This window comes from Zootoca vivipara, chromosome 14 (assembly GCF_965207765.1).
Source record: "Zootoca vivipara chromosome 14, rZooViv2.hap1.1, whole genome shotgun sequence".
NCBI lineage: Eukaryota > Metazoa > Chordata > Lepidosauria > Squamata > Lacertidae > Zootoca > Zootoca vivipara.
In genome coordinates, this window is record NC_142597.1 from 23044744 (window position 1) to 23071221 (window position 26478).

General features: G+C 45.5%; 1 protein-coding gene across 1 annotated transcript in view; it reads left to right on the forward strand.

Annotated features, from left to right (window-relative positions):
- The window catches only part of GRIK4 (glutamate ionotropic receptor kainate type subunit 4), a 449450-nt gene that overhangs the window by 309528 nt on the left and 113444 nt on the right, over nucleotides 1-26478 (forward strand). Inside the window, exons 6-7 of the mRNA XM_035139827.3 lie at nucleotides 10923-11101; nucleotides 21122-21175. Coding sequence (XP_034995718.1) covers nucleotides 10923-11101; nucleotides 21122-21175 — 233 coding nt within the window. The remainder of the gene's footprint in view (nucleotides 1-10922; nucleotides 11102-21121; nucleotides 21176-26478) is intronic.

Below are 26478 nucleotides of genomic sequence, written 5' to 3' on the forward strand. Positions count from 1 at the left end.
GAAGTCAAGAATCTCAGGATGCCGGTTTCCAAGCCAGCACTGTGCAATTGTAGTTTCATGGCATAGCCAAAAGTGTTACCACTGCGCATTTTCCAAGCCATAGGAGCTGACTCCTAGGGGCCGATGTCCCTTCAACTGCCCTCCAAAAAAGTTAATTTGCGTTGCCATTCAAATGGTGTGCATGTGCCACATCTTGCGATTGATTATGTGGGGTGGGGCTTACGTGGCCCCCACCAATATTCAAGTTAGCACCCCCTGCTCCAAGCCTTATGCCCAGGTCTGCCTCTGTGTTGTGGGAGCACAGATAATTTTGCCAGAGCATCCCAGCTTTAATTTGCATTTTAAAAAAACAAACCATCAAGTCACTGCCCCATATTGATTGTGAAGGTAGGCTTACAAACAAGTGGGCCATGCATCTGTTCAGAGGGATGACTGAATAAATTTACCAGCGGCTGGGGCCTGTGCTTGAGTGCCCTACATAACGCTTCCCCATGAGAAAATCTGCCTAATGTATACTGGTTGTAGAATTTAGCTTTTTCTGAGTGCGTAATTTGGGCGTTTGAGTGGAAACAGAGGGTATGCCTGGCAGTGACCTAGCCCAGTTCTTTGCCCAAGAGGCCTTCTTTCCCATCAGATAACTAAACAGACTGCCGCTCGCAGCAGAGGAATGACTCTAATGCAGCCCACGTCTGATTCTGCCTCTCCCTTCCTTGGTGGTCCTCGTTTATGTACTTCAAAGTTTCAGGGAGGTTCCTACAAGACCCGGCTCATGTTCAGCCTGTAAAACAGGCCCTTGAAAGAGCGTCCTTCTGTTGGCGACAAGTGCTTCAGAGCCTCGTGTTAGCGGAACAGAAGGAAATCTCTTTGGATAGGAACAGGCGCCTCTCTTTCCTTGTACAGACTAGGAGCCCTGAAGGATACAGCTGTCAGAGAAGACAGTAGTCTGGGGTGAAGGAGTTGGAGTTAGGAGAGGAGGGCCCAGAATATAATATTATAAAATCATGCATGATTTGACAGTTCCCTCATTGCGAGAAGTAAGGTTACAGGGAACCAGGCAGAGGGCCTTCTCCATAGTCGCACCCGCCCTGTGGAACACCCTCCCATTAAATGTCAAGGAAATAAACCACTACAGCGGTCCCTCGACTTACGAATAACTCGACGTACGGATGTTTTGAGTTACTAACGGAGCTCCGTCCACCATTTTGGATGTGGTTTAGATAGGATTTTTTCGACTTACGGTTTTTGGTTGTTGTTCCCATTGGCTTCTACTTACGATTTTTTTTTTACTTTCGAAGGTCCGTTCGGAACAGATTAAATTCGTAAGTCGAGGGACCACTTTTAGAAGACATCTGAAGACAGCCCTGTATATGGAAGTTTTTAATGTTTGCTGTTTTGCGCAGTCAGAAGGGAGGCATATAAATATTAATAATCTGGGGTTTTCTGGATGAACCCCAACATAAAGAGATTTAGGAACTAGATACCACTCTAACTAAGCATGCACTGTCCTTATATCTTGCACTTCATTTTCTTGCACTTGTAACCCACCTTTCCTCCTAGGAGCTTTTAAGTCAGTATACATGGCTTTCTCCCCATACCCTGTTTTATCCGCACAACAGCATTGTGAGGTAGGTTAGGCTGAAGTAGAAGAGTCATAGAATTGTAGAGTTGGATGGAACCATTAGGATCATCTAGTCCAACCTCCTGCAATGCAGGGATACGCAACTAACCAATTGAGCTATAGTGACTGTCCAAGGTCACCCAGTGAGTCACACAGCTGTCTGCGGTTTAGAATATGAGGCTGCACATACAACATACATTGAAAGCAAAATTCTCCCCCTTCCCCAAGAAAAAGAGAATCCTGGGAACTGTAGTTTTTAAAGGGCCCTGTGAGGGATAAACTACAGTTCCCAGTATTATTGCTGGGCGGAGAGGAGGTGTGGGTGAGTTTAACCTTCGGTTTACTAGTAAAACCGAATTACTGTGTTGCGAAATGATGCATGTCTAAAAAGTGTGCCGCCAACATGAAACGCTTGGAAAGCTCTGCTCTAGCTACTTCATCCAGGTGTGATCAAAAGGAAGCAAGGAAGGGCAAGTGGGCAGGTCCTGTAGCAGAAAGGCAGGGATTCAAAGGGGGAGAGCTAGATGAATGTGGTCCTAGATAGACTGGTGGTCAAAGCAGGCAGATGAGGAAGGAGAGAGGGAGAAGAGAAGGGGAGAGGAGAAGAGAATCTGTTCAGTGGCTCTCCAAGAAGTATGAGATGCTCAGACTAAGGAACAAAGCCTGGAGTCATAGTTATATATCACCAGCCAACCAGCCACACCCCTGCTGCTTGGACTGGTCATGTCGCCTGATTATTGTCTCCAAAAGCAACTACTTTATTCCGAATTTAAAAATGGAAAGTGTAATGCTGGTGGTCAACAAAAGAGGTTCAAAGACTCTCTCAAGGCAAATCTTTAAAAATGTAGTATAAACACTGACAACTGGGAAACACTGGCCTGCAAGCGCTCCAATTGGAGAACAGCCTTTACCAAATGTGTCATGATTTTGAAGACACTCGAACTGAGGACGAAAGGGAGAAACATGCTAAGAGGAAGGCACGTTTGGCAAACCGTCACCATGATCAACTCCCACCTGGAAACCTATATCCCCACTGTGGGGACTGTGGAAGGACGTGTTAATTCAGAATTTGTCTCCACGGTCACTTGCGGACTCAATTTTAAAACCGTGTTTATGGAAGACAATCTTGCTCAGCTACGAGTGATTGTGAGAGAAGAAGAAGCTTCGATTGGCTGCGCTGATGAGTCACGGTACCTTTCTTGGTCATTACCTGGATGGAGCTACAGTACAGGAGACATCAGGTCAAGCACTCTCCCTTGGCCTGGTGGCAGCTCTGGTGATGGAGCAAGTTAGGCGACGGGGACCTTCGTTATGAAATAAAAAGCTGTTGGGATGAGGCACATGGTGTTAGAATAGTCCTTAGTGAAAGGGCAGGAATGGCATGTGCTTTAGTCATCCAGGGCTTAACACTTCATTTCCCACAAGGCAGCTGCCTGTTGCAGTCCCCTCCCCTTCTAGATCTCCTTCCAAGTATCCTGATCGGATCAGGCTGATCCTTCCCAGGCTTCAGATCCTGGAGCATGCTTTCCTCCAGCCCCTGTTCTTTGGCTTTGCCCCCTTACCCTTCCACTGGCAGATCCCTGGAAGTTGGCCCCTGTCCCACAGCAATTAGCAGCTACCAGGCCAGGCCATATTCTGCTGGTCAAGACAGTAAAATAAATGGAGAAAGAGGCAAAGATTTATGCTTATTGGGGCAGGTGGGGGGTCTAGCCTCCTAAGAGGCAGCGATTCCCTCTGGTGTTTTCCAGTTTTATGTCTAATTTCAATTCCCCTCCAATAAAATTAGATCCTGCTCCTTAATTTTACAGCCCTGCATTTATGAGACTGGTTGGAAAACACTGCCTGCCTAATTCAATGGCTGAATGGAACTGCAATTTATGTTGAGCTTTCATTGCTCCTCTCTTGATTAGTTGTGCCCCTGCACACAGCGACAGACAGACAGACAGACAGACAGACAGACAGACAGACAGACAGACAGACAGACAGACACACACACACACACACACACACACACACACTTATTTTAGTCCTACTCTGAGTGCATCTATAAAATAACAGTGCGATGTTATGTTGGCCTCATTTACCCACAGTCATTGAATCTAAGTGGCTGAGGCAGCTGTCCTTGGTTTTGTATATAAAGGATCTGTGATGTCATTGTGTCGCTGTAATTCTGCAATGGTTGGACTTCACCTGCAAAAGCACAATCCTCCATGGTCTCCTAAGGACAGATGCCAACAACTGTGTGCCATTATGCATTATTTGTGGACTGAACACAATAGCAAATACCAATTCCATTTTCTGGATTGATTTTCATTTGGGGCAGGAGACAAATAAACAAACACCAGCAAGTTCCTTTTCCATTGGAATTCTCTGAGATCCATGGTTGAGCTATCTAGCAGTTCAGGTTTAGCAAAGTTTTTCAATGAAACATGCTCTCTTTTTTTTGTCTGTTGGCAGAATTCTAATAAGACCCTAGAATCCGAAATTCAAATGTAGAATTGATCGTTGAATATATGGATCTAAGGTTTTGTGTGGTCTCCTTGTTACTGCTTAGATCACTACTATCTAAACACACTAATGCAAAAGAGGTGCTCACCTGCTGACTCGCAAAAAGCCTTACATTGATCTAGCAAGCTCATCTCTTGGACACACACACACACACACTCACACACACAAACACAGATAATATCTCCAAAAGAAGGTAGGGAATGAGCTTTGACATCGACTTCCCTCCTTTTCAGAATGGAGAAGAAAGACTCCTCAATTGCTTGTGAATGTAAATTTCATTCTGTTTACAATGGAAGTTATGTTTTCTTTTAAAAAAAAAATCAAGAGGTGCTTTTTTAATATGAGCAAAAAGGAGTCATTTAGAGCTTGTGTGTGTGCACACACATATGCACTTAACTCAAGTTAGTAAGATGCTTCAAATACTTAATGTCTCTAGCGGAAGGAATCACAAAAGATTACTGGTTGCATGATTCCTCCCTAAAATAAACATCATTTCCCAGCAAAGGCCAGAGGGGAGAAATGTGAGCCGTGGGTGGCTTTAAACCTACACAATTGTGAAACAGGGATAAGCACTGTTTTGACAGCTTAAGTGATGCCTAAGTGACAAGGAGGCCTCCTGCATAGTACTAAATCCCACCTTTAGTAAAAGAAGTTCTGCTCCTTCGCTATTGCTGAAGGATTAATCTTCAAATGAATTCCTATCTCAGTAAAGAGTGAAAAGAAGGAAAGAGGGCAGAGGCAATGTGAAGGGATTTGCATAGGCAAATAGGAAGCCCAAGGAAGAAGGAAGAACCTTCCGCCTGGTAGTGCTTCCTCATTGCTTTAATACAGGCGTAGACAACCTAAGGCCTGGGGGCCGGATCCGGCCCAATCGCCTTCTAAATCCGGCCCATGGACGGTCCAGGAATCAGCGTGTTTTGACATGAGTAGAATGTGTCCTTTTATTTAAAATGCATCTCTGGGATATTTGTGGGGGCTGCCTGGTGTTTTTACATGAGTAGAATGTGTGCTTTTATTTAAAATGCATCTCTGGGTTATTTGTGGGGCATAGGAATTCCTTAATTTCCCCCCCCAAAAAAATATAGTGCAGCCCCCCACAAGGTCTGAGGGACAGTGGACCGGCCCCCTGCTGAAAAAGTTTGCTGATCCCTGCTCTAATGCATCAGTTTTAAAGTGAACCACTGGAGTCCTTGAAGGGGGAGGCGGGCTGCCCCTTTAATTATGTACACTGGTGCCACTGAGTATTGATTCTCCAGCCCTCCTGAGTGACAGTGCAGTCAGAAAATACAGATATCTGCACCACTGATTTAACCCTACTACTATTGCTATTAGGTAAAGGTAAAGAACTCCTGGATGGTTAAGTCCAGTCAAAGGAGACTATGGCATGTGGTGCTTATCTCACTTCAGGCTGAGGGAGCTGGCCTTTGTCTGCAGACAGCTTTCCAGGCCATGTGGCCAGCAGGACTAAACCACTTCTGGCACAATGGGACACAGTGATGAGGGTCAGTGTGCACGGAAATGCCATTTACCTTCCTGCTGCAGCAGTACCTATTTATCTACTTGCACTGGTATTCTTTCAAACTGCTAGGTTGGCAGGAGCAGAGACACAGCAATGGGAGCTCACCCCGTCGTGGGGATTTAAACCTCTGACATTTCCCTGCTCCTGCAGCCAATCAGAAGCCACAGAAGTCACGTTGGACGTTTGGGTTCCAAAGAACGTTTGCAAACCGGAACATTCACTTCCGGGTTGCAGTGTTTGGGAGCCAAAACTTTCGACTCACAATCACAGGGCGTTTGGGATCCAAGGTACAACTGTGTGTACATTTTGTGGATGTTGTTAGAGTACCATCTCCTTTTTATAATTGTATTCTATAATGGCTAGGAGCCATTGATTAACCCCCAACCCCCTGGAAAACTGGGGACTGTTTGAGAGTCCAATCCTACCTCCAGACTATAATTTATAAAGTATATTGGGAAGATGAACTAATACTTAGAAGAGTAGCTGCAATGACGACAGATTTTTCACTAGTTATAGCACTCTGCTCCCATCTCCCTCACCTTCCCCTGCTTCTGCTAAGTGAGTGAAGATCTACATCAGGAACAGGTGGGGATAGAGATCTACATTGGAATCTGCTGCCCCCATGGATCCTGCCGCCTGAGGCGGTCATCTCACCTTACCTCATGAGTGGGCTGACCCTGCTCCTTTGAATGAAGAGATGACATCAATACTATCACTTGCAAACATCCACAGTCATCCAGAGGAACACTAGTTGTCCCCCATGTTTCAGAAGCTTCACTGGCTTCAAACTAGAAGCCGGGCATTTAGTGTCTCTGGTCCCATGCTATGGAACATCCTTCTAGCAGAGGTTAGGCAGCCAGCTTCAGGACTAACTTTCAAAACACCTTGAACACCTTTTTATGCCAACATATACGGCTACTCTTGAGTAACAACGCTCCACACCTGCTTGTCTTTATTGTGCATATTATTTACAGTGCAAAGAGTCTGGAAAACATGCCTGCTCAGTCCGAGTCAGAACCTCGCAATGGCTTCTTTCTGTTTCGTGCCCAACGTAACAGCTTGAGAACCCCAAAGCTCCTCCCTCTCGCTCTACAGGGTGCCGTGCACCTCAATCCAGGCGTCAGGGGGAAGGGCCGTCCTTCTGACTGCTCTCCAGTGGCTAATCCCGTCATTTCCTCCCCATCTGCTTCCTTCTCTACTCGGTGTTGAGGCTCTTGCATGCTGTCAGAGCCTCTCTCCTCCCTCTCTACTTCCTGATTCCTGTAATCTGATCCACTACTGGACTTGCTGCTCTGCGAAGAACTCGACCTGATGAGGGGGGGCTGTTCCCTATAAGCCCTCCCCCTTACAATACCTATTTAGTTCTTTGAGGTTGGCATCCATCAGTCTCAATGGGATATAATGGAAGAGGAGTCAAACTGTTGGAGTTACAGCGCCTGCTGTGGTTGTAGAGACCAATACAGGGGAGACATGTTTTGTTGTAGCTGGGCAGATGAAGGCATGCAGGTGTGCTCTTTAAATTTGATTAAATTGAGCCAGTTATTTTTATTGTTACAGAGGAACTGAGGGAAGGCAGGGCCTTCCCAAAGCTCCAGGACATTATTTCATGGCTGAAAGCTTTACATCTATTGATTAACAGCATGAATCTTGAATCCATTTATTACTGAATAAAATTCTGGATTTCTTAATCAGGTTCCATCTGATTTTAATTCCAGTTCCGCCTGGTGAAAAGTACCACAGTGGGAGGGAGGTGGAAGGAGGAGGAGGTTCAGCAAGGAGATTGTCCAAACATGAGCTCGTTTGTCTGGGTTATTCATTTGAGAGTAACTATTATCTTCATTAAATATCCTCAAAATGTCACCTGCAGCAAGTTATTGTAATTGTTACTTTAATCAGTTAAAAGTGAGGCAGTTAATCAACGAAAAACATTGTTTTCAGAAGCAATCGATTCAAGGGGAACAGTATTATAGATGCCAGTCTTTTATTCTTATGGTCGTAAAGATTGCACACAAAATTTTATATGGATTTTGAGTGTTGGGGGCGTAAATGTTGTTTTAATAAGTGTGTTTGATTGTATTTACTTTTCACAAATTCACACAGGTAGATAATAGTCCCTCACATACACATGCTATATTTCGGTCAGGCAAGGTACCTTAAATTACACTGGCAGAGCAGTGCTAGTACAGTTCAGGCAGGTGGCTCAGACTACCATTATAACAGTCAAATGTTCTATTCATTATAAAAATGAAATGATTTGTCATAACTGAATTAATTTTGGAACAGAAAACCTAGCTGGTAAGTGCTAGAAGCTGACTGAACTTCCAGAAAAGTCAAAGAAAAGCGATGGTTTCCAAATTTGCCCAAAATCTCCATCTCTAGTCTAGCCCCTGCAATGCAGGAACAGGCAGCAGCCATCCCACATGGGGAATCGAACTTGCAGCCTTGGCATTATCCGCACCATATTCTAACCAACTAAGCTATCCAGGCAACGGCTACCTAGTGGCATGACACACCACTCCCCCGAAAAACAACCCAAAATGCACTCAAAGTACTCAGGAGCAAGCAACAAAGAAAGTAAAGGGGAAAATGCCAATTGGAGACTTAATAATAATAATAATAATAATAATAATAATAATTATTATTATTATTATTATTATTATTATTATTATTATTATTATTATTATACCCTGCCCTCCTCGGCCAAGACCGGGCTCAGGGCGGCTAACACTGAATATAAATACAGTAAAAACATTTTTAAAAATACAGTTGATTAAAATACAGTTTAAAATGTGGCTTCGTTTTAGTGGTAGCCTATCAAAGCCATAAGGGGTGAAATGTCAAATATTCACCGGGGCCAACTATCCATGCTGGTCCTACATGGGCCAGCAAAAAGAGCTGAGGGAAAATTTATATACAAATCCCATATAAGGGGTTCCATCAAGAAAACAAAAAAAAAATAAGGGGGGGTTAGATTGAGTCCAGCCCAAAGGCCAGGCGGATCAGCTCTGTCTTGCAGGCCCTGCGGAAAGATGTCAAATCCCGCAGGGCCCTGATATCCTGCGTTAGGGCTTTCTACCAGGATGGGGCCAGCACTGAAAAGGCCCTGGCCTTGGTTGAGGCCAATCTAATCTCCTTGGGGCTCGGGACGTCCAAAGTGTTGTTATTTGTGGACCTTAAGGTCCTCCGCGGGGCATACCAGGAGAAGCGGTCCTGTAGGTACGAGGGTCCTAGGCTGCATAGGGCTTTAAAGGTCAAAACCAGCACCTTAAACCTGACCCTAATAATAATAATTTATTATTTATACCCTGCCCATCTGGCTGGGTTTCCCCAGCCACTCTGGGTGGCTTCCAACAAAATATTAAAATACAGTAATCAAAAGCTTCCCTAAACAGGGCTGCCTTCAGATGTCTTCTAAAAGTCTAGTAATTATTGTTCTTTTAGACATCTGGTGGGAGGGCGTTCCACAGGGCGGGTGCCACCACCTAGAAGGCCCTCTGCCTGGTTCCCTGTAACCTCACTTCTTGCAGTAAGGGAACCACCAGAAGGCCCTCTGCGCTGGACCTCAGTGTCCGGGCTGAGCAATGGGGGTGGAGACGCTCCTTCAGGTATACTGGACTGAGGCCGTTTAGGGCTTTAAAGGTCAGCACCAACACGTTGAATTGTGCTCGGAAACGTGCTGGGAGCCAATGTAGGTCTTTCAAGACCAGTGTTATGTGGTCTCGGCAGCCGATCCCAGTCACCAGTCTAGCTGCCGCCTTCTGGATTAGTTGTAGTTTCTGGGTCACCTTCAAAGGTAGCCCCACATAGAGCGCATCTGAGACATTGAAGGGTGTCTCAGAGGCAGGCAGGGGAGGAATGGCAAGTGAGACAATGATGAGCCCAAATGAAGTTATGCAGTGATGCTTCAGCATTTGCAGGGAAATGAGGAGATTTTGGAAGTTGGAAAGGTGGCAGGAGAGGATTAGAACATTTTATTTATTCATTTAGCTAAATGTATATATCATTTGATTATAAAAAAGAGGAAAGCCTTACAGTAGTTTACAAAAAGAAGACAACAGAAAAATTATCAGTTAAGAACAACTATTTAAAGCATTCAAAAAATAATCAAGATCATTGCTAAAAACCGGCTTACCATTCTACATGTCTAGATAAAGGTAAAGGGACCCCTGACCATTAGGTCCACTCGTGACCGACTCTGGGGTTGTGCGCTCATCTTGCGTTATTGGCCGAGGGAGCCGGCGTACAGCTTCCAGGTCAGGTGGCCAGCATGACAAAGCTGCTTCTGGCGAACCAGAGCAGCACACGGAAACGCCGTTTACCTTCCCGCCGGAGCGGTTCCTATTTATCTACTTGCACTTTGAAGTGCTTTCGAACTGCTAGGTTGGCAGGAACTGGGACCGAGCAACGGGAGCTCGCCCTGTCGCAGGGATTTGAACCGCCGACCTTCTGATCAGCAAGCCCTAGGCTCTGTGGTTTAACCCACAGTGCCACCCGTGCATAGCTGCCAAGTATCCCATATCCGCCGGGAAAACCCCTTTTTTCTTACTGTTTCCCGGCGGTCTCCCGTTTGGCGGAAAATCCCAGCATTGTCCCTTTAATTTGCTTCTTCCCGGCGGCCATTTTTCTGGTGCCGCTTTGCCCTTCTATGGGCACCAGAAAATGGCGGCGCCAGCGCCGGAAGTCGCTTCCGCGCATGGCCGGAAGTTGCGTGACGCGACTTCCGGTTGCGGTTTGCCCTTCTATGGGCATCAGAAAATGGCGGCGCCGGCGTCGGAAGTCGCTTTTACGTGTTTCCGGTCATGCGCGGAAGCGACTTCCGGCGCTGGCGCCGCCATTTTCTGGTGCCCATAGAAGGGCGAAGCGCCACCGGAAGTTGCGTCACGCAACTTCCGGTCATGCGCGCGCTGCCGATCCCGGATCTTTACAATCCGGACTTGGCAGCTATGCACCCGCGTCTAGGTAGGCTTGTCCAAAATCAAAAATGTTTTTAGCAGGCGCCAAAAAGAGTTCAGTGAAGGTTCAAGACTGATGTCAATAGGCAGGGAGTTCCAAAGCTTGGGAGTTGCCACCCTAAAAGTATCAGTTTCTTATAACAGCAGAATGAGTGTTATGTGGCACTCGGAGCAGTGCCAGTTCCATAAATCAAAGTGATCAAGTGGGTGTATATAGGGAAAGGTGATCTCATAGGTAAACTGGCCCTGAGATGTTAAGGGCTTTATGTAACACCTTAAACTTGGCCCAGTAGAAAATGGTCTTTCCCGTTTCTCTCACCTGCAGGCCTTCTAAACCTGGAGAAGCTGCTCCGTCAGTTCCTGATCTCTAAGGAAACTCTCTCGATCCGGATGCTGGATGACAGCCGGGACCCAACGCCGTTGCTAAAGGAGATCAGGGATGACAAGACGGCCACCATCATTGTACACGCCAATGCTTCCATGTCCCACATCATCCTTCAGAAGGTAAGGGGCAGGCAACTATTCATCAAGTGAGCCTGCTGAGGTTGGGATGGGAGCACCAGGTTAACACGTTGATCCCAGGCTTACTCAATGAAACAAACTGGCAAGTAGGTTCAGGGCTGACAAAACATGCAATTATGTTACAGAAATCACACCCCATGAGGTGGGGTGATGGCTACCAGCTTTGATCATTTTTAAAAGAGAGAGAGTCAGAGGTTTAGACAAATTCATGGAGGACAGGCTTATCATTCTATCAGCCTCCCTCAACATGAAGCCCTCCAGATGTTGTGCTGGGGGAGGGCTGATGGGAGTTGTAGTCTAAAACAACTGGAGGACTTCAGGCTGTGAAAATCTACATGACATGGTGCTTGTGACACCCGCATACGTTTCCATGGATGTCTATCCACATCTGAATATCAATGCACTTCAGTCTCTGGGACCTGTTGTTTGAGAGCAGTCTGTATAAAACAGAGCATGGGATTTGTTGTTTTAAGTCTGTGGCCTATATATATATATATATATATATATATATATATATATATATATATATATTCTTTTGTTTTCCCCATGTGTTTTAACAGCTTTCTTTAAAAATTGATCGTTTTCTCTCTTTTCTCCAAGATTTTTTTCCTTTTCTTTCTCTCTGCGAAAGCCTTTGGCTTTAAATCTTTGGCTGAGCTCCCAGCCAGTCCATTAGAAAGGGAAACAATATTAACAATTTATAAACAACAGTTTGGATCTGCAGCCTCATCAACACACGCTGGTGAGCACAGACGTATGGTTTAGGAAAGCGTGAGATTGCTTTGTGGTGGTATTCATTTCACGTATCCCGGAGCGGAAGAGAGGGAGCCTTTTTTACCCTGTGGGACTTGCCAGTGTACAGAGTCCCGTGGTATTTTGAAATAACTGCCAGGGAAACCGGGACTTCAGTCAGAAACTCCATAATTTGTGGTTGGTTGGGACCTAGTGGAGCGCTCTGCCCAGGAATGTATATCATTATTATTATTATTTTATTATTATTACAGTTTATTCCCTGCCCTTCACCTTAAAGTCCCAGGGTGGGTTACAACTATTAAGACACTTAATATTGCATGCCAAGGCCCTGTGCGCTGCAGTTCCCCATTGATTAATAAACACACCGACATGAATATTTAGGGTCATGGGCTAAAACAGACGACAACCATTCATTTCAATGCAATGAAAGCACAATGCCAATGTGGTTGGGGAATAACTGGTCTCAATTTATTGGAATGCATTACTGGTCTCACTTTATTCAAACCTTAATTTTCTCTCCTTCCCATTTTGTAGTGAATTTCATTGTGCATTTTCTAGTACTGGATCAGACTAGAGCAGGGTTGGGGAAACCTGTGGTCCTTCTAATGTTTTGGACTCCATCTCCAAACTGCCATGGCCACAATGGTCAATAGTGAGGGATAATGGCAGTTGTGGTCCACTCAAGGGCCACAGGCCTCTTGAAAACTCATGAAGACTCTTGAATATAACTTTGCCCAGGGTTAACTGACTAGGCTGCTGGAATCCCTCTGCACGAAGTCACTGTCACATTAATTGTTAAGAAATTGTCACTAATCCCCCAGCTCATGGAGCCCTTGTTGCACTGAAATTCTACAAAAAACATAAGCAATCATTACTTATTGCTGAAGGAAAAGTTCTCCCAGAAAGCTCCATGCCTGTGTGTGACTGCATCTCTGATGTCGATTAATGGCTGTTTTCCCCATAGGGAGCAGAGATGAAGGTTGCAGCTTGGTGAATGTATCTGTATTTAGAAACTCCCCGCTGCCTGCCTGGGCTTTCCGATCAAAAGTGGCAGATTTTGTGTCCATGCAAAGTTGTCCCCATTATTAGTCATTGCAGGTACAGATCAGCTTGTCTTCTGTCCGCAGACAAAGGTCAAAAATAAGTTGCTAACGGAGTCTGCCCAGTTCTCGGAGAGAGATCAGAGAGATCTTCTGCAAGCTAATGGGTCTCATCAGTGTGCCACTGCATTATTTTAATTGCTCATCAGCCAAGTAGCCGGTGTGTACATGTGTGAATTAGAATCAAAGGACACCTTTTGGTTTTGACCTTTCGTATTTTGCTAAAAAAAAACCTCAACCTGTTGCATTTTGTGTGGGAAATTAGAGCCAAGACGTGGCTTCTCTTTTCTCCCTCCCTCTTTCTCTGCCGAGTCAATAAAGGATTTGAATGAATTCGCTCTGTATTGAGGGCTACCCCTTCAGCCTGTTGCCATAGTAATGTTGCACAGCTACAGAACTAGAGGCTCTTTTGACTCCCCTCCGCCTTTCTCTGGGGTATTCTCCTGCCGTGACCGACATAAAGATGTCAAAGATTGAAAGGGTTGCTTTTCTTAAAAATAAGAAAAGGGGGGAGAAACCCTGTTACATCCTCAGTACAGTTTAATGTGGTTCACTTAAGCAGGAGATTCTTAAGGGAGATGGCTAAGGAGAAACATAAACAAATAGAGATATGGGGTTGTGTTTCATCTCCTGCATAAAAGTACAACTCAGCAAGCTCAGAATTTCTGTGCCACTTGCAGGGGGGGGGCAAACTTGGCAAAGACAGGTGGTGATGATCCCATAACAGCTACGGTACTTGTGAGTTTGCAGAGTGAAAAGCAAGCATTGGCTAGACTGAGCCAGCACAGCACTTAACCAGAGCTCCAGATGAACCCTGCTAGATGGGGTGTTAACTAACTAACTAACTAACCTAACTAGTCACTTGTCACCTGAAGGTCTTCAAATGACTTACAGCAATTTATATATTCTTACACACACATACACAATACCATAAGGGAAAAAAAATGGGGGATCATACAATACATCAATATATCATCTAACATTACATTTATGAAGAAACAAAAAACTACACACCCACCATATAAGTAAATGGCATTAACTGTACTCAAAAAAATAAACAAAAATATGCCCGCCCACCAATTAGCAAATACATGATCCCCCCCCCATTTTTAACCTCCCCACCCAAATGTCAGGAATCAGGCCAGCTGTTGCAAATCAGCACTGGGTGGGTCCAAGGTCCTCCTCCAGGGATGCTCCCGAATCTCCCCTCTCCCTTCAGATGAGAGCAGTAGCAAAGAAAAGCAGGAAGATGGTAGCAAAAGTTTTACGTGCTTTGCAGTTGGTCCGGTTGCTGCTGCTGCTGGTAGGCATGCCCTGAAATCAGAAGATAAGCAACCTCTTATTTTGCTTCCCTGAGGGCACTTTTAAACATGCCACAGGGCACGTGTGGCACCATGCACATGTGCCTCTTGTCTCTCTGGCACTGCAGATCTCAGACTGGGCACAACGGGAAACTGAGCAAGCCACTGGGCAGATACTTCTGGGAAGCCCTGCTAAAGAGACACTCAAGCAACCAGGAGGAACGGAATGCTTCCTCCTCAATAACGCCTAGGAAGCCCAGAAGGTTTTCTTGCTTTTCAACCTGAGCTATGGGTCTCCTGGTGAAGCTGCTTAGCTCCTCTCCCGTGTCTGTCAGGTGTCTTTGCCTGCCTGCTTCCACTTGTTATTGCTTTGCTGCATTGAGACTGTGATGAGGGAATTGCTTTGGGAATGTAGGAAGCTCTGCCTTCCATCAGGTCAGACTGTTTGCCCACCTGCCCAGTGTTGCCTGCTCTGACCGGCAGCAGCTCTCCGGGGTCTCAAGCCAAAGCCTTTCTCTCATCACCTCCTTCCTCACCCTTTTAACTGGAGATATCAGGGATTGAACCTGAGGCTTCCTGCGGCCAAAGCATGCACACTTCCTCTGAGCCGCTGTCCTCTCCCGACAAATGTTGGGCCAGATCAGATGGTGCTTCTCTCTCAGTCTGGCCCATTGCATTGTGGGAAGTGAGACTGTACTTCCCTTCAGTGACCAAGGCACACACCTACCGTAACACCCAATGGCTCTGCATTTGCACACAGGGTTGCCATTTCCAAATAATTCCTGTGTGTGTGTGTGTGTGTGTGTGTGTGTGTGTGTGTGTGTGTGTGTGTGTGCAGTCCAAAGTCTGCAGATCAAAACCACACGGTCCATTTCCTTTTAAAGAAATCTGGTAATTGACTGTGTGTATTTGACTTATGTATGTTGGAAATCAAGTATATATTTTATGCAACTCTCCTCTGCAGAAAGGTTTCAGTGCTTGGGGCTTTTTAGTTTACAGAAAAGGAGAGTAAGAGGCGACATGATAGAAGTTCATAAAATTATTCATGGCTTGGAGGAAGCAGATAGAGAGAAGTCCCCCCCCCCTCTGAAAATTAGTAGAATTCAAGGGCATCCAACAAACAGATAAAAGAAAGTCCTTCTGCACACAGCACATAGTTGATCTGTGGAACTCGTTCCTGCAGGAGGCCGTGATTGCCACCAACTTGAATGGCTTTAAAAGAGGATTAGACAAATTCATGGAGGATAAGGCTAGCAATGGCTAGTAGCCACCATGGCTAGGCCATTGTCAGAGGCAGCAATGTTTCTGAATTCCAGTTTCTGAAGACCACAGGAGGGGAGAGGGCTCTTGTGCTTGACTCCTCCTTGGGGGTTTCCTGCAGGCATCTTCTTGGCCTGACAGGATGCTGGACTAGAAGGGCTATTGTCCTGATGCAGCAGGCGTTTCTTATGTTCTTATGTATATGCTTCATATTTAGATGTTCTGGTCCTGAGTGGAAGTGTAGAGATATTGGAAGTGGGCCATGCATAGCTTTCTTATTTCCATGCCATGGAAGGCATGGAAGGCTCCATTTCCCTCTCTCTCTCCCTCTCTCTCCCATCAGTCTAGCTTGTCGCATATTTTCATGAAGAAAGAGCACTGCCAATCAAACTGCCTGCCTTTTATCTCAGTTGGCAATGCATCTCCATTCCCAATAGGATGTCATTCCGCGCTCCCACCTGGTCACCTCCCCGTGCTTCTTTGCTAGCGCAGTTGAAATACTGTCTTTGATTTACGGAGCTCTGACTAGATTCTGCTTTCCAGCCCTACCAACCTTGAACAATGAATCTGCCACTGACTCTCAGTTCACATCATCCCTCCATATGGTCCAGAGTTGCACGGTTGCTTCTCTGCTGACAGCCCCATCCTGGCTTCCCACCTGCCAGTATGTGTATGTTTGTGTGAAGAAGGCCAGGATAAATAATTTGCAGCTTTCTTTGATTATCTGCCCTTGGAATCGGAAGCTTCTGACTTCAAAGCTGGTTGCACGGAGAAGTGGTGTGCCTGCTTGCCCCAGGCTAAAAAGCAGGTGCAGAATTTCACAGTGGATATGAGAAGTGGCAGTGTTTGGAGCAGAAGAGTAGAATGAGATGCTAGGAAATAAATTATTATTATTATTATTATTATTATTATTATTATTATTATTATTATTATTTCCCCCTCTGCCACTCAAGGTAGCTCTGTCAGGCTTGGGAGAATGTCAGGCCTGGGAGATATAGGTTCAAATCTTGCTCAGCCATACGTTTCATTAGGTTCCGTTGGACCAGTTGCTATCTCTCATTGTAATCTACCTCAGAGGGTTCTTGTATGACCAAAAGACTATGCACCTGCTCCTTCATCCCCACCTAGAACCCATATACATATACAGTGGAACCTTGGTTCTCAAACACCTTAGTTGACAAACAAATCGGCTCCCAAGCGCTGAAAACCCAGAAGTAAGTGTTCCAGTTTTCTAATGTTTTTCAGAAGCCAAACATCCGATGCGGTTGCCGGCTATTGTTTCTGGGGTGCCTGCGCCAATCGGAAGCCATGCCTTGGTTTTTGAATGTTTTGGAAGTTGAATGGGTACCTCTGTACATTTGTACATATACAGCCCAGTTTGCAGACCTGGGGGGGGGGGAATCCATTCATAATATCTCCATCTTTTCAGGAGTCAGTTGTAACTCATTCAGCCAAGGACTGCATCCAGACACCATCCAGACACATGAGAATCCTGTCCACATTTTCTCGGAAGGAAGTGCTTCTGTGTTCAATGTGTCATGGACAAGTGTATTTAGAATAGCAGTCCTTACATGTATTTATTTAAACATTTGCTGTGTTCTTTTCCTAAACGTTCAAGATGGCAAAAAGGGGGGGGGAGAATATGCAAATTCATTATATATAATGCTCTAATACAGTAAAATTCTATTGTCAACCCTGGCAATAATGAAAACATTATTAAAAAGAAACAGAACAATAAAATATGAAACTATAAGGACAGCTTCAAAACAATTCAGTCAAGTTTCAATAAAGTCAATTAAACTGAGGAAGCAGATCTCCACCCCATAGCAGAAGACCATTTGGCCCTATTGATGAGGTTCATCAAGCACTGTGTGTGCGTTGTCTAAAAACAAGAATTATTTTTTTCTTTACAAGTATTGCTTTTATTCAAATGCAGATTTATGCAGTTTTAATTGATTGATTAATCAACTAACGTATCATTAATCAAGCAGAGGTTTCTTTATCTGTATGACAGTCTGACTGAAGAACATCATGTTTGAAGTTTCAAAGAGTGATATGAAAGCCCTGATAGACTGGGGATGGTTCATTCCCACACAGGACTCATAATAACTCAATGTAGTCATTCATCAGCTGCAGAAAATCCAAGAAAAATCAGTGTGTTTGAAAGGCAGGTGAAGTGAAATGTGAGTGTTGTCTGCACAGGGCCATTTATACATGCTAGTCATCAATCAGTGTTACTTACAAGTCACCAGTGAAAGTGTCTAGCTTACCTGTAATAGACTAGGGTTAGGTGCAGGTACTTACTGGACCACAACCAGATCCTTTGGGTTCAGAAATGGAAGACAAATAGCTAAAGCATCCCTAGTGTTTGCTAATCCTTCTAGTGTTGGCCAGTTCCTGATTGGCTCCCAAGCTGACCTCTTGGCTGAGCTGAACATTGGTAGATACTTCATCTTTCAAGAAATGCCCACTATGGACACTCCATGAGTAATATTATTATTTTGGGAGGCAGTGAGGGCCACCAACTTAAATGGCTTTCAAGGAGGATTGGACAAATTTATGGAGGAGAAGACTATCAATGGCTACTAGCCATCATGGCAATGCTCTGCCTCCACAGTAATGCTTCTGAATACCAGTTGCTGGAAACCACAGGAGGGAAGAGGGCTCTTGTGCTCGAGTCTTGCTTGAGGGTTTCCCACAGGCATCTGATTGGCCACTGTGGGAACAGGATGCTGGGCTAAAAGTGCCATTGGCTTGATCCAGCATGCTCTTCTTATGTTCTTTCTTAAAGGTAAAGGGAAAGGGAAACCTGACCATTAGGTCCAGTCGTGACCGACTCTGGGGTTGCGGCGCTCATCTCACATTATTGGCCGAGGGAGCCGGCGTACAGCTTCCAGGTCATGTGGCCAGCATGACAAACCGCTTCTGGCAAACCAGAGCAGCACACAGAAACGCCGTTTACCTTCCTGCTTGGAGCGGTACCTATTTATCTACTTACACTTTGAGGTGCTTTCGAACTGCTAGGTTGGCAGGAGCTGGGACCGAGCAACGGGAGCTCACCCCATCGCAGGGATTCGAAGCGCTGACCTTCTGATCGGCAAGCCCTAGGCTCAGTGGTTTAACCCACATCGCCACCTGTGTCCCTATGTTCTTTCTTACAGGTTAGCATTTGATCAGTTATTATTTATTTCACAAGGAAGGTTCCCTCGACCCTCCCATCCCCAAATGAATGGGGAAAAATGACTTTAAAACTAGGAGGGGCTTCAGGAACCTCTGAATGGGAGTTTTCAAATACCAGCCTCAGATATTTCTGCAGCTCACCTCCCTTGGGGATAATGGGAGGGTTGCCAGCTACAAAGACTGAGATGCCACCGAAACCCGCTCTGAAGCAAATGACTGATTGTAATTGAGGCGCGTCTGTGTCTCTCTTGAGCTGTTTGTCACCTGGATGGCTTTTTTTAGTTCTCCCACTACCCCAGGCAACGATTTTAAATGTTCTACACTTAAATCCATTTGCATATTTGAATGAGCAGTGCCTCCCTCCCCCACCACACACACACACTCAATTTGGGCAGGGTAATTTATTTGTGCTTCGATTTCACTTCAGCAGCTTTGCATATTACTAAGAGGTGGAATGGGAAGGAAACACAAACAAATCACACTTTCTGTTTCTTCATGCTTCCGATAAAAGCCTAAGATTAAGAAGAGTCCTTCTGGATCAGACCAAAGTGGGTCCATTTTGTCCAGGAGCAGAGAAACCCAGACCCTCTGGGCCTTTCTATTTGGCCATTGGAACTCTCCCCAGTCCACACCCCATACTCCCTCTGCTTCACACCCTCCTTGAGTGTTTTTGCCTGGCTGGAATATGTCCCCGAATTCTGATAATGCCCCTAGCTTGCCTGGATGGATAGAGGGGTCTGTTTTAAACCCATCCTCTTTTAAAGGCATCCAAGTTGGTGGCCATCATTGCATCTAGTGGGAGAGAGTTCCATAGTTTTAACTATGTGCTGCATGGAGATGTACTTTCTTGTATCAGTCCTGAATCTTACAGCCAGTGCTTTCCCCCCCCCCCAGGGGTACGCAGGGGTATGCATACCCCTAAACTTTTTATGAATCTTTGACTTTTGTCCATTTACTGTATTTATTTTTCCTGATTTGAACTATAAAACGGTGATTTTCTTGAGTCAAAATGAGAGTACCCCTAACATTCTTTTTTTGGGGGGGGGGGGGATGAACGGCTTACAGCATTCAGCCTCACTGGATGTCCATGAGTTCTAGTCTTATGAGAGAGGAAGAAAAACATTTCTTTCTCCACTCTCTGCATGCCAGGCACAATTTTAAACACTTCCGTCATGTCACCTCTTACTCACATTTTCTCAAAATTAAAAAGTCCCAAAGGCAGCACCTTTTACTCATAGGGAGTTGATCATTTTGGTTGCCCTTTTCTACCTCATCATCCCTGCCCCACACCACCAAGATAAGGAATACTCTTGCTTGCTATGTTTGAAAAATTCACCTGTAATAAGGAGTATAAAGAGATGAGCTTATTTTGCATGCAGTCACCCTTTGGGGACAAGTGCATATACTTCAAAACACAATTAAGCACAGGAGCAACTGTGCGTCTCCTATTTGCAGGAGAAGCTGAAAATGAAGAATCCTAATTGGCTGGACCTTGAATCAGCATTGACACGCCTCTCTCTCACCTCCATATGTTGATTGCCTGGCCCTATCCAGTAGCCAACTCCTTCTTACCTGGCTGGGTGCAGCTACCCGAAATTCCAAGCAGAATTTCCAAGGACCTGATAATGCTACCTTTTCCTTGGAGATTCTGGGGGTTGTATCTGAAATCTTCTACATTCCAAGCATGAGCAGTACCACTGAGTTACCTTCCCAAAATCCAACGCGCACATCCAAAGGAGTAAATCTCACTGAGCATTGAGGGACTGAGGTGTTAATGTATAATAATAATAACAACAACAACAACAACAACAACAACAACAATAATAATAATAATAATAATAATAATAATTTATTTATACCCTGCCCATCTGGCTGGGTTTCCCCAGACTCTCTGGGCGGCTTCCAACTGAATATTCAAAACAGTACAGCATCAAACATTAAAAACTTCCCTAAACAGGGCCGCCTTCAGTTGTCTTCTAAAAGTAAAATAATTGCTTATTGCCTTGACATCTGCTGGGAGGGCATTCCACAGGGCGGGTGCCACTACCGAGAAGGCCCTCTGTCTGGTTCCCTGCAACCTCACTTCTCGCAATGAGGGAACCGCCAGAAGGCCCTCGGTGCTGGATCTCAGTGTCCGGACTGAATGGTGGGGGTGGAGACGCTCCTTCAGGTATACAGGACCGAGGGCGTATGTAGGATGGAGTCGACAGCAAGAAAATGGGAGCTAGCAGATGACAATTGCGGCTGTACATGGGTGATCTCTGAACTAAGGGATATGCCCATTGCAAAACAGCATTCATAAGCTTCAGATCAGGATGCATCTATGACGTGCAAAAATTCTCTCTCCCTGCAGCAAAAAAACGGGTTGCTTTCTCCTGTCATAATCTCCTATCTCTTCTCCTTTGCAGGCAGCTGAACTGGGAATGGTGTCAGGCTATTACACATATATCTTCACTAATCTGGTAAGACATTTCTTCAGCTCTCTCCCCCCCCCGCCGCCGCCGCCGCCATAAGAGTCTTATTGACAGAAGCTGACCTGTTCAAGCTGCGATGTGTCTGGCACTTCCGCAGATGCCATGAATGAGAGGAAGAGGGGAGAGAAATCTGGGGGAGATGTAGGGTGCCTCTGAACTTGCATTTCATTAGTACGGTATTAGTAGTAGTATTAAAGGATTTGAAAAGTTGTGAAAAACGTAGACTAGGAGCAACATCATCTCCTTCAGATCCAAGCAATGCATTTATTCAAGTTTTTCATAAACCTTTTTCTGCCAAGCCAAGCCAAAGAAACCCGTGTGTCTCTGCTTTTCCAACTTGTTTACATTGCATTATGGAGACTCCGCAAGGCCATTTTTAGCTTGAAAAAAGGGGATTTGAGCAAATTTGTGAAAGATGTCTACTGGTGGCTAATATATTTGGCAGCTAAATGGAGCACCCATGTTCAGGGACAGTATATCTTTGAATACCAGATACAGGGGATAAGCAACAGGGACGGCCTACTTGTGAGTTTCCCAGGGACATTGCAACCAAGACTACTGGAAAAGTCAAACAGGTCAATTCATGTTTGTTTTTAAGAGATGGTACGGATTAATAATAATAATTCATTATTTATACCCCGCCCATCTGGCTGGGTTTCCCCAGCCACTCTGGGCGGCTTCCAGCAAAATATTAAAATACAATAATTCATCAAATATTAAAAGCTTCCCTAAACAGGGCTGCCTTCAGATGTCTTCTAAAAGTCAGGTAGTTGTTTGTTTATTTCTTTGACATCTGGTGGGAGGGAGTTCCACAGGGCGGGAGCCACTACCGATTATTATTATTATTATTTTAATCTTATGTTTATCCCATTGGTCTGAGGATCTCACTGCCCTGGCTACATTTGAACATATAGGACTCAATTTTGTGTAGATGCCTATTTAGACATCTTGAGGTCTTACATTAACTTAAATGCTTCATTTAAGATCTATGTACTGATGGTAACTGTGTTCTCAATTTATTTATTTATGCCATTTATTTATATTCTTCCTTTTTCTCCAAGGAGCTCAAGGTAATGAACATGGTTCTCCCCTCCCCTGCTTTATCTCTCACAACAACCCTGTGAAATACATCAGGCTGAGAGGCAGTGCCTGGCCCAAGTCACCCAGTGAGCATTGTGGCTGAGTGGGTATTTGAACCCTGGTCTCCCATGCTCTAGTCTATTGTGTCACTCTAACCACTACACCACACTGTTAGCAGCCTGCCATGTTTTCTGGTTCTAGTTTGCAGGTGGGGTTGTTTGTTTTGTTCTTGTTAGGCCCTTGCTGCTGTTTGTCGTAAAGTGGGTATAGCTGTTCATGTATAGATCAACTTTATCAGGAAGTATTGACAGGTTCCAGCCCATACTGGGTCTTTAATACCAGGGCTGTGACTGCAAAGTGATGGTTAGGATCTAAGCGGGTGTCATTGCAAACGTACCAGAAAATATGGCCCTCAGCGTCGAACTTTCCCTCATAACAATTAAAAATTGCTTTTTGAGCTTTAATTTCCTTTGGCACAGCATCAGCGTGCTTAGAAATTGGGGGGAGGGCTTTTTTTTTATTTTTCTGATGAAGGGGCCGATCTATCTTGTGAGGGGAGGAGGTGGTTAATGAGGAGAAGTAGCTACAGTTTCCTTTCTGGCGTTCCTTAAAATGGATATCAGCTTTCTAATGCTATAATTCAAGGATTGGCTTGGGAAGAGGCTGAATAAAATTTCTTCTCCTCTTGAAATTAACTTTTGTGTGAGAGATTTCTCCTGCCATTGGCAAATCTTTCTCATTTGCACGCCGTTGTGTGGATTTCTTGTGATCGTTTCTCAATAGCTCTATTATGCCGTATAAATGATTTTTTTAAAAAAAAAAACCCTTCCTTGGCAGTTTTATCTGTCGTACTTCAAAGCCATAAAACAAGCATTCCTATCCATCAGGGGTGGCTTCTGTTAACTGTGGGTTCAGAGCATTTGTCTTTCCCCCTGAGTAAATGGAGGGTTGCCTTGCACTGAGGGTGGTCCCTGCCATCAAGTGTGGGACCAGTCATGTGCATCAGTACATGGGGGAGGGCTATAACTCAGGAGCCCCCCAGGCTGATGGGCTTTTGGGAGGGGGGGTGGATGTCATTGATGCAATATAGGGCATTTGTGGTGGATTTATGCAGGTCTTCCCACACATCACCGTGCTTTATTGTATGGGGAAGTGTGAATTACTGAATCATATTCCTCCCCCACCCCTAGCCAGGTAGTGAGATCCGTGCTTGCAACCTGTGAGAGCTCATTTGGCATTACTTTTGACCAGGGGTCCTTGTTTCACAATGGTGGTGTTCACCTTTCTGATGAGGGAAATGACATTTTGGCTGGTTAACATAGTGGAGGGCATTAGAGATTGGTTGCAGGTGTGAGGGTGTTGATGGCGAGCCATTTGGCCATGCCAGACCCACCAGGGACCTGGGAGGGGTGTGTGTCCTGATTTGACGTATGTCATAGGGCTCCCCCTACTGGTGGTTTACCCTTAGCGCGACTCCCTGCTGATGGGCTGGAGTCTGGATCATAGCTGCCAAGTCTCCCATTTTCCCCGGGAAACCCCCGTTTTTAAAGACATTTCTCGCTGTCATCCCGAATGGCAAAATATCCCATAATTCCCCCGGATTTCTTTCGGTGCTGCTATGCCTATGTCTGGGCACCGGAAATCAGGCAGCGCCGGCACCGGGAAGTTGCTTCTATGCATGTCTGGACATGCATAGAAGCGACTTCTGGTGCCGGTGCTACTGATCCCGTTTTTTTCTAACCAGGACTTGGCAGCTATGGTCTGGTTCCACCCAATGCCTAAGCCAAACCACTCACATCTGTAACCAATAAAATGGTGGCCTATCTTAGCCCATTGGCCTTAATTATCTGTGTCCGTGTGTGTTTATTATATAAGGGAACTACGGGGCCCAGGGCCTTGTCACGTAAGTAGGGTGAGCCAAAAAAAAGACAAGCTGATTGCATTGCACCTATTGCAATGCGACATTTCCATATGGGTGGTGGATTCTCCCCTGCAGCCCCACATCATCCCAGATATTTGCTCCATTGCAGCCACCACCTTGGCTGTTTGGAGAAACTTTGCACTGCATCTGAGCTTACCAGTGCAGGGTTGAACCAACCAGTTGTATTAAAATCAGAGAGGAGGATCGAGTGTGTCCCTGCAGGGACTTTGTTTATTTTTATTTATTTCATTCATATTCCATCTTTCCTCCAAGGCGCTCCAAGGTGGCATACTTGGTTCCCCTCCTCCTCCCCATAATATCCTCACAGGAACCCTGCGAGGTAGGTCAGATGGAGAGCGAGTGACTGGCCCAAAGTCACCCAGTGAGCTTCATGGCTGAGTGGGGATTTGAACCTTGGCCTCCCATATCCTGGTCCCTAACCCAATGTGGAAACCACAGACAATTCTGGGTACATTTTTGTTTTCAGTCAAGCTTTTGGGAGGTGAGACAATCGAGCTGACAACTCTGCAAGACTTAAACAGGAGCCAAGTAGCTAAAACTCCCCCGCCAGCCAGCCCTCCCTCCCTCCCGCCGCAGCTTTGTGTTAAAATGTGAAATGCTCAGCCTAAAGCAGCAGCAGGAAGAGAGAAAAGCCCCTGGGTCAACATTGTGCATGTTTCCCTTTCCCATCTAGGCTCACAAGGAAGATGAGGGCAGGAGGTGTTGGTGAGGGCAGGAAGAGGAGAAGGGCTATCTCCTGAGATCACACAGATGAAATCAGACACCCTTTTTACAAAGACTGGTTTAGGGATAATGAAATCTCCATTGCCTCGGATGCAAGGGGATGGATGAGGTGATTAACTGGAGGGGCCTTCCAACCCGGGGAGTGCTCTGTTTCTATAATTCCAATGAATATTTATGTCGCTGTGCGTGTGCGCCAAGAGGAGTAGTGAGCATGCTGTGTATTTGGGTGGGAGAGCAGCAGAAGCAGATGGGAGAAAGCAGCGAGGAAGAGTAATCTAAACTTAGTGAAATGGGAGGGGTGGGCAGGAATGCTGGAAGCCAACAGGGGAGAGGCTGCAAAGAAAGAGGAGGGGTGGGTTAAGAACTACTATTCACAATTTAGAGGATTCCACTTCTCTCGGGTCCCAGGACACCCCAGCGGAGCCCATCTCTCTGCATTCATGCCTTGCTTTTCAGAACCACTTCCTGTCTCCTGGACTTGATTGGGTTCGGCCAAACCATTGGTTAGATGGGGCATTTGTCATCTAGGCATTCCTGGGCATGGCAAGAGCAGCTGGATTCAGACCTGCACCACTATAATCTGGTGCCCTGGTGCCTTCGGGTGAGATGCTTGAGGCTGTAGATTAGGGGAGTGGTCCTATTGACTCTCCCAAATCCCAACAGGGCTAAATGCCCACCTACATAACAACTGCCTTCTAGATCAGGGCAGTGGGCCATCTAGTCCAGCATGTCTGTGGGAAACCCTCAGACAAGACATGAGACAAGAGCACTCTCCCTTCCTGTGGTTTCCAGCAACTGGCATTCATAAGCATTGCTGTCTCCAGCTCTGGAGGTAGGGCATAGCCATAATGGCTGGTAGCCATTAATAGTCTTCTCCTCTGTGAATTTGTCTGGTTCTCTTTTATTTTAAAGCCGTCCAAGTTGGTGACCATCACTGTCTCCTGTGGGAGCAAGTTCCTTAGTTCGACTATGCACTGCATGAAGAAGTCCTTTTTTTTAATCTGTCCTGAATCTTCCATCATCCAGCTTCATTGCATGTCCATGAATTCTCATAGATGTTGGTTTCTGCTGGCAATAAACGTGTCCAGGTGAGACTAGGTTTCTGGTTGGGCAACAGAGAAGTCCGACTTTTTGATGTCACGCTTCTGCCCCCAAATGTTCCTTGCATGGCATGTATCTAAATACAAAGGATCTGAGATCCTGCTTGCCTCAATAACAGGAAACGTTAGCAGAGACAAGTATGGGTTGAATGGGGAGGTTTCAGAAACTCTATGCTCAGGAAGGGGCACCTGATTACTAGCAGACTGGGTCTGGGGAAGCTCCAGGCGATGTGTCCTTCCAAATCACTGGGCATGAGAAGCATCATATTCATGCACAATACTTCTATGGATGAGACAGTCATTCCAGGCTAGAGGCAAACCAAATCTGGTAGTGCAGGGAGTGGTTATGTGTGCAGTGCCTTCTGCAAAGCAAGCAGCTGTTTGTGGCTCAAAGCAAGCTGATTCTGTTGCAGGAGACGGCATGTGCATGATGCTTCTACAGTGCC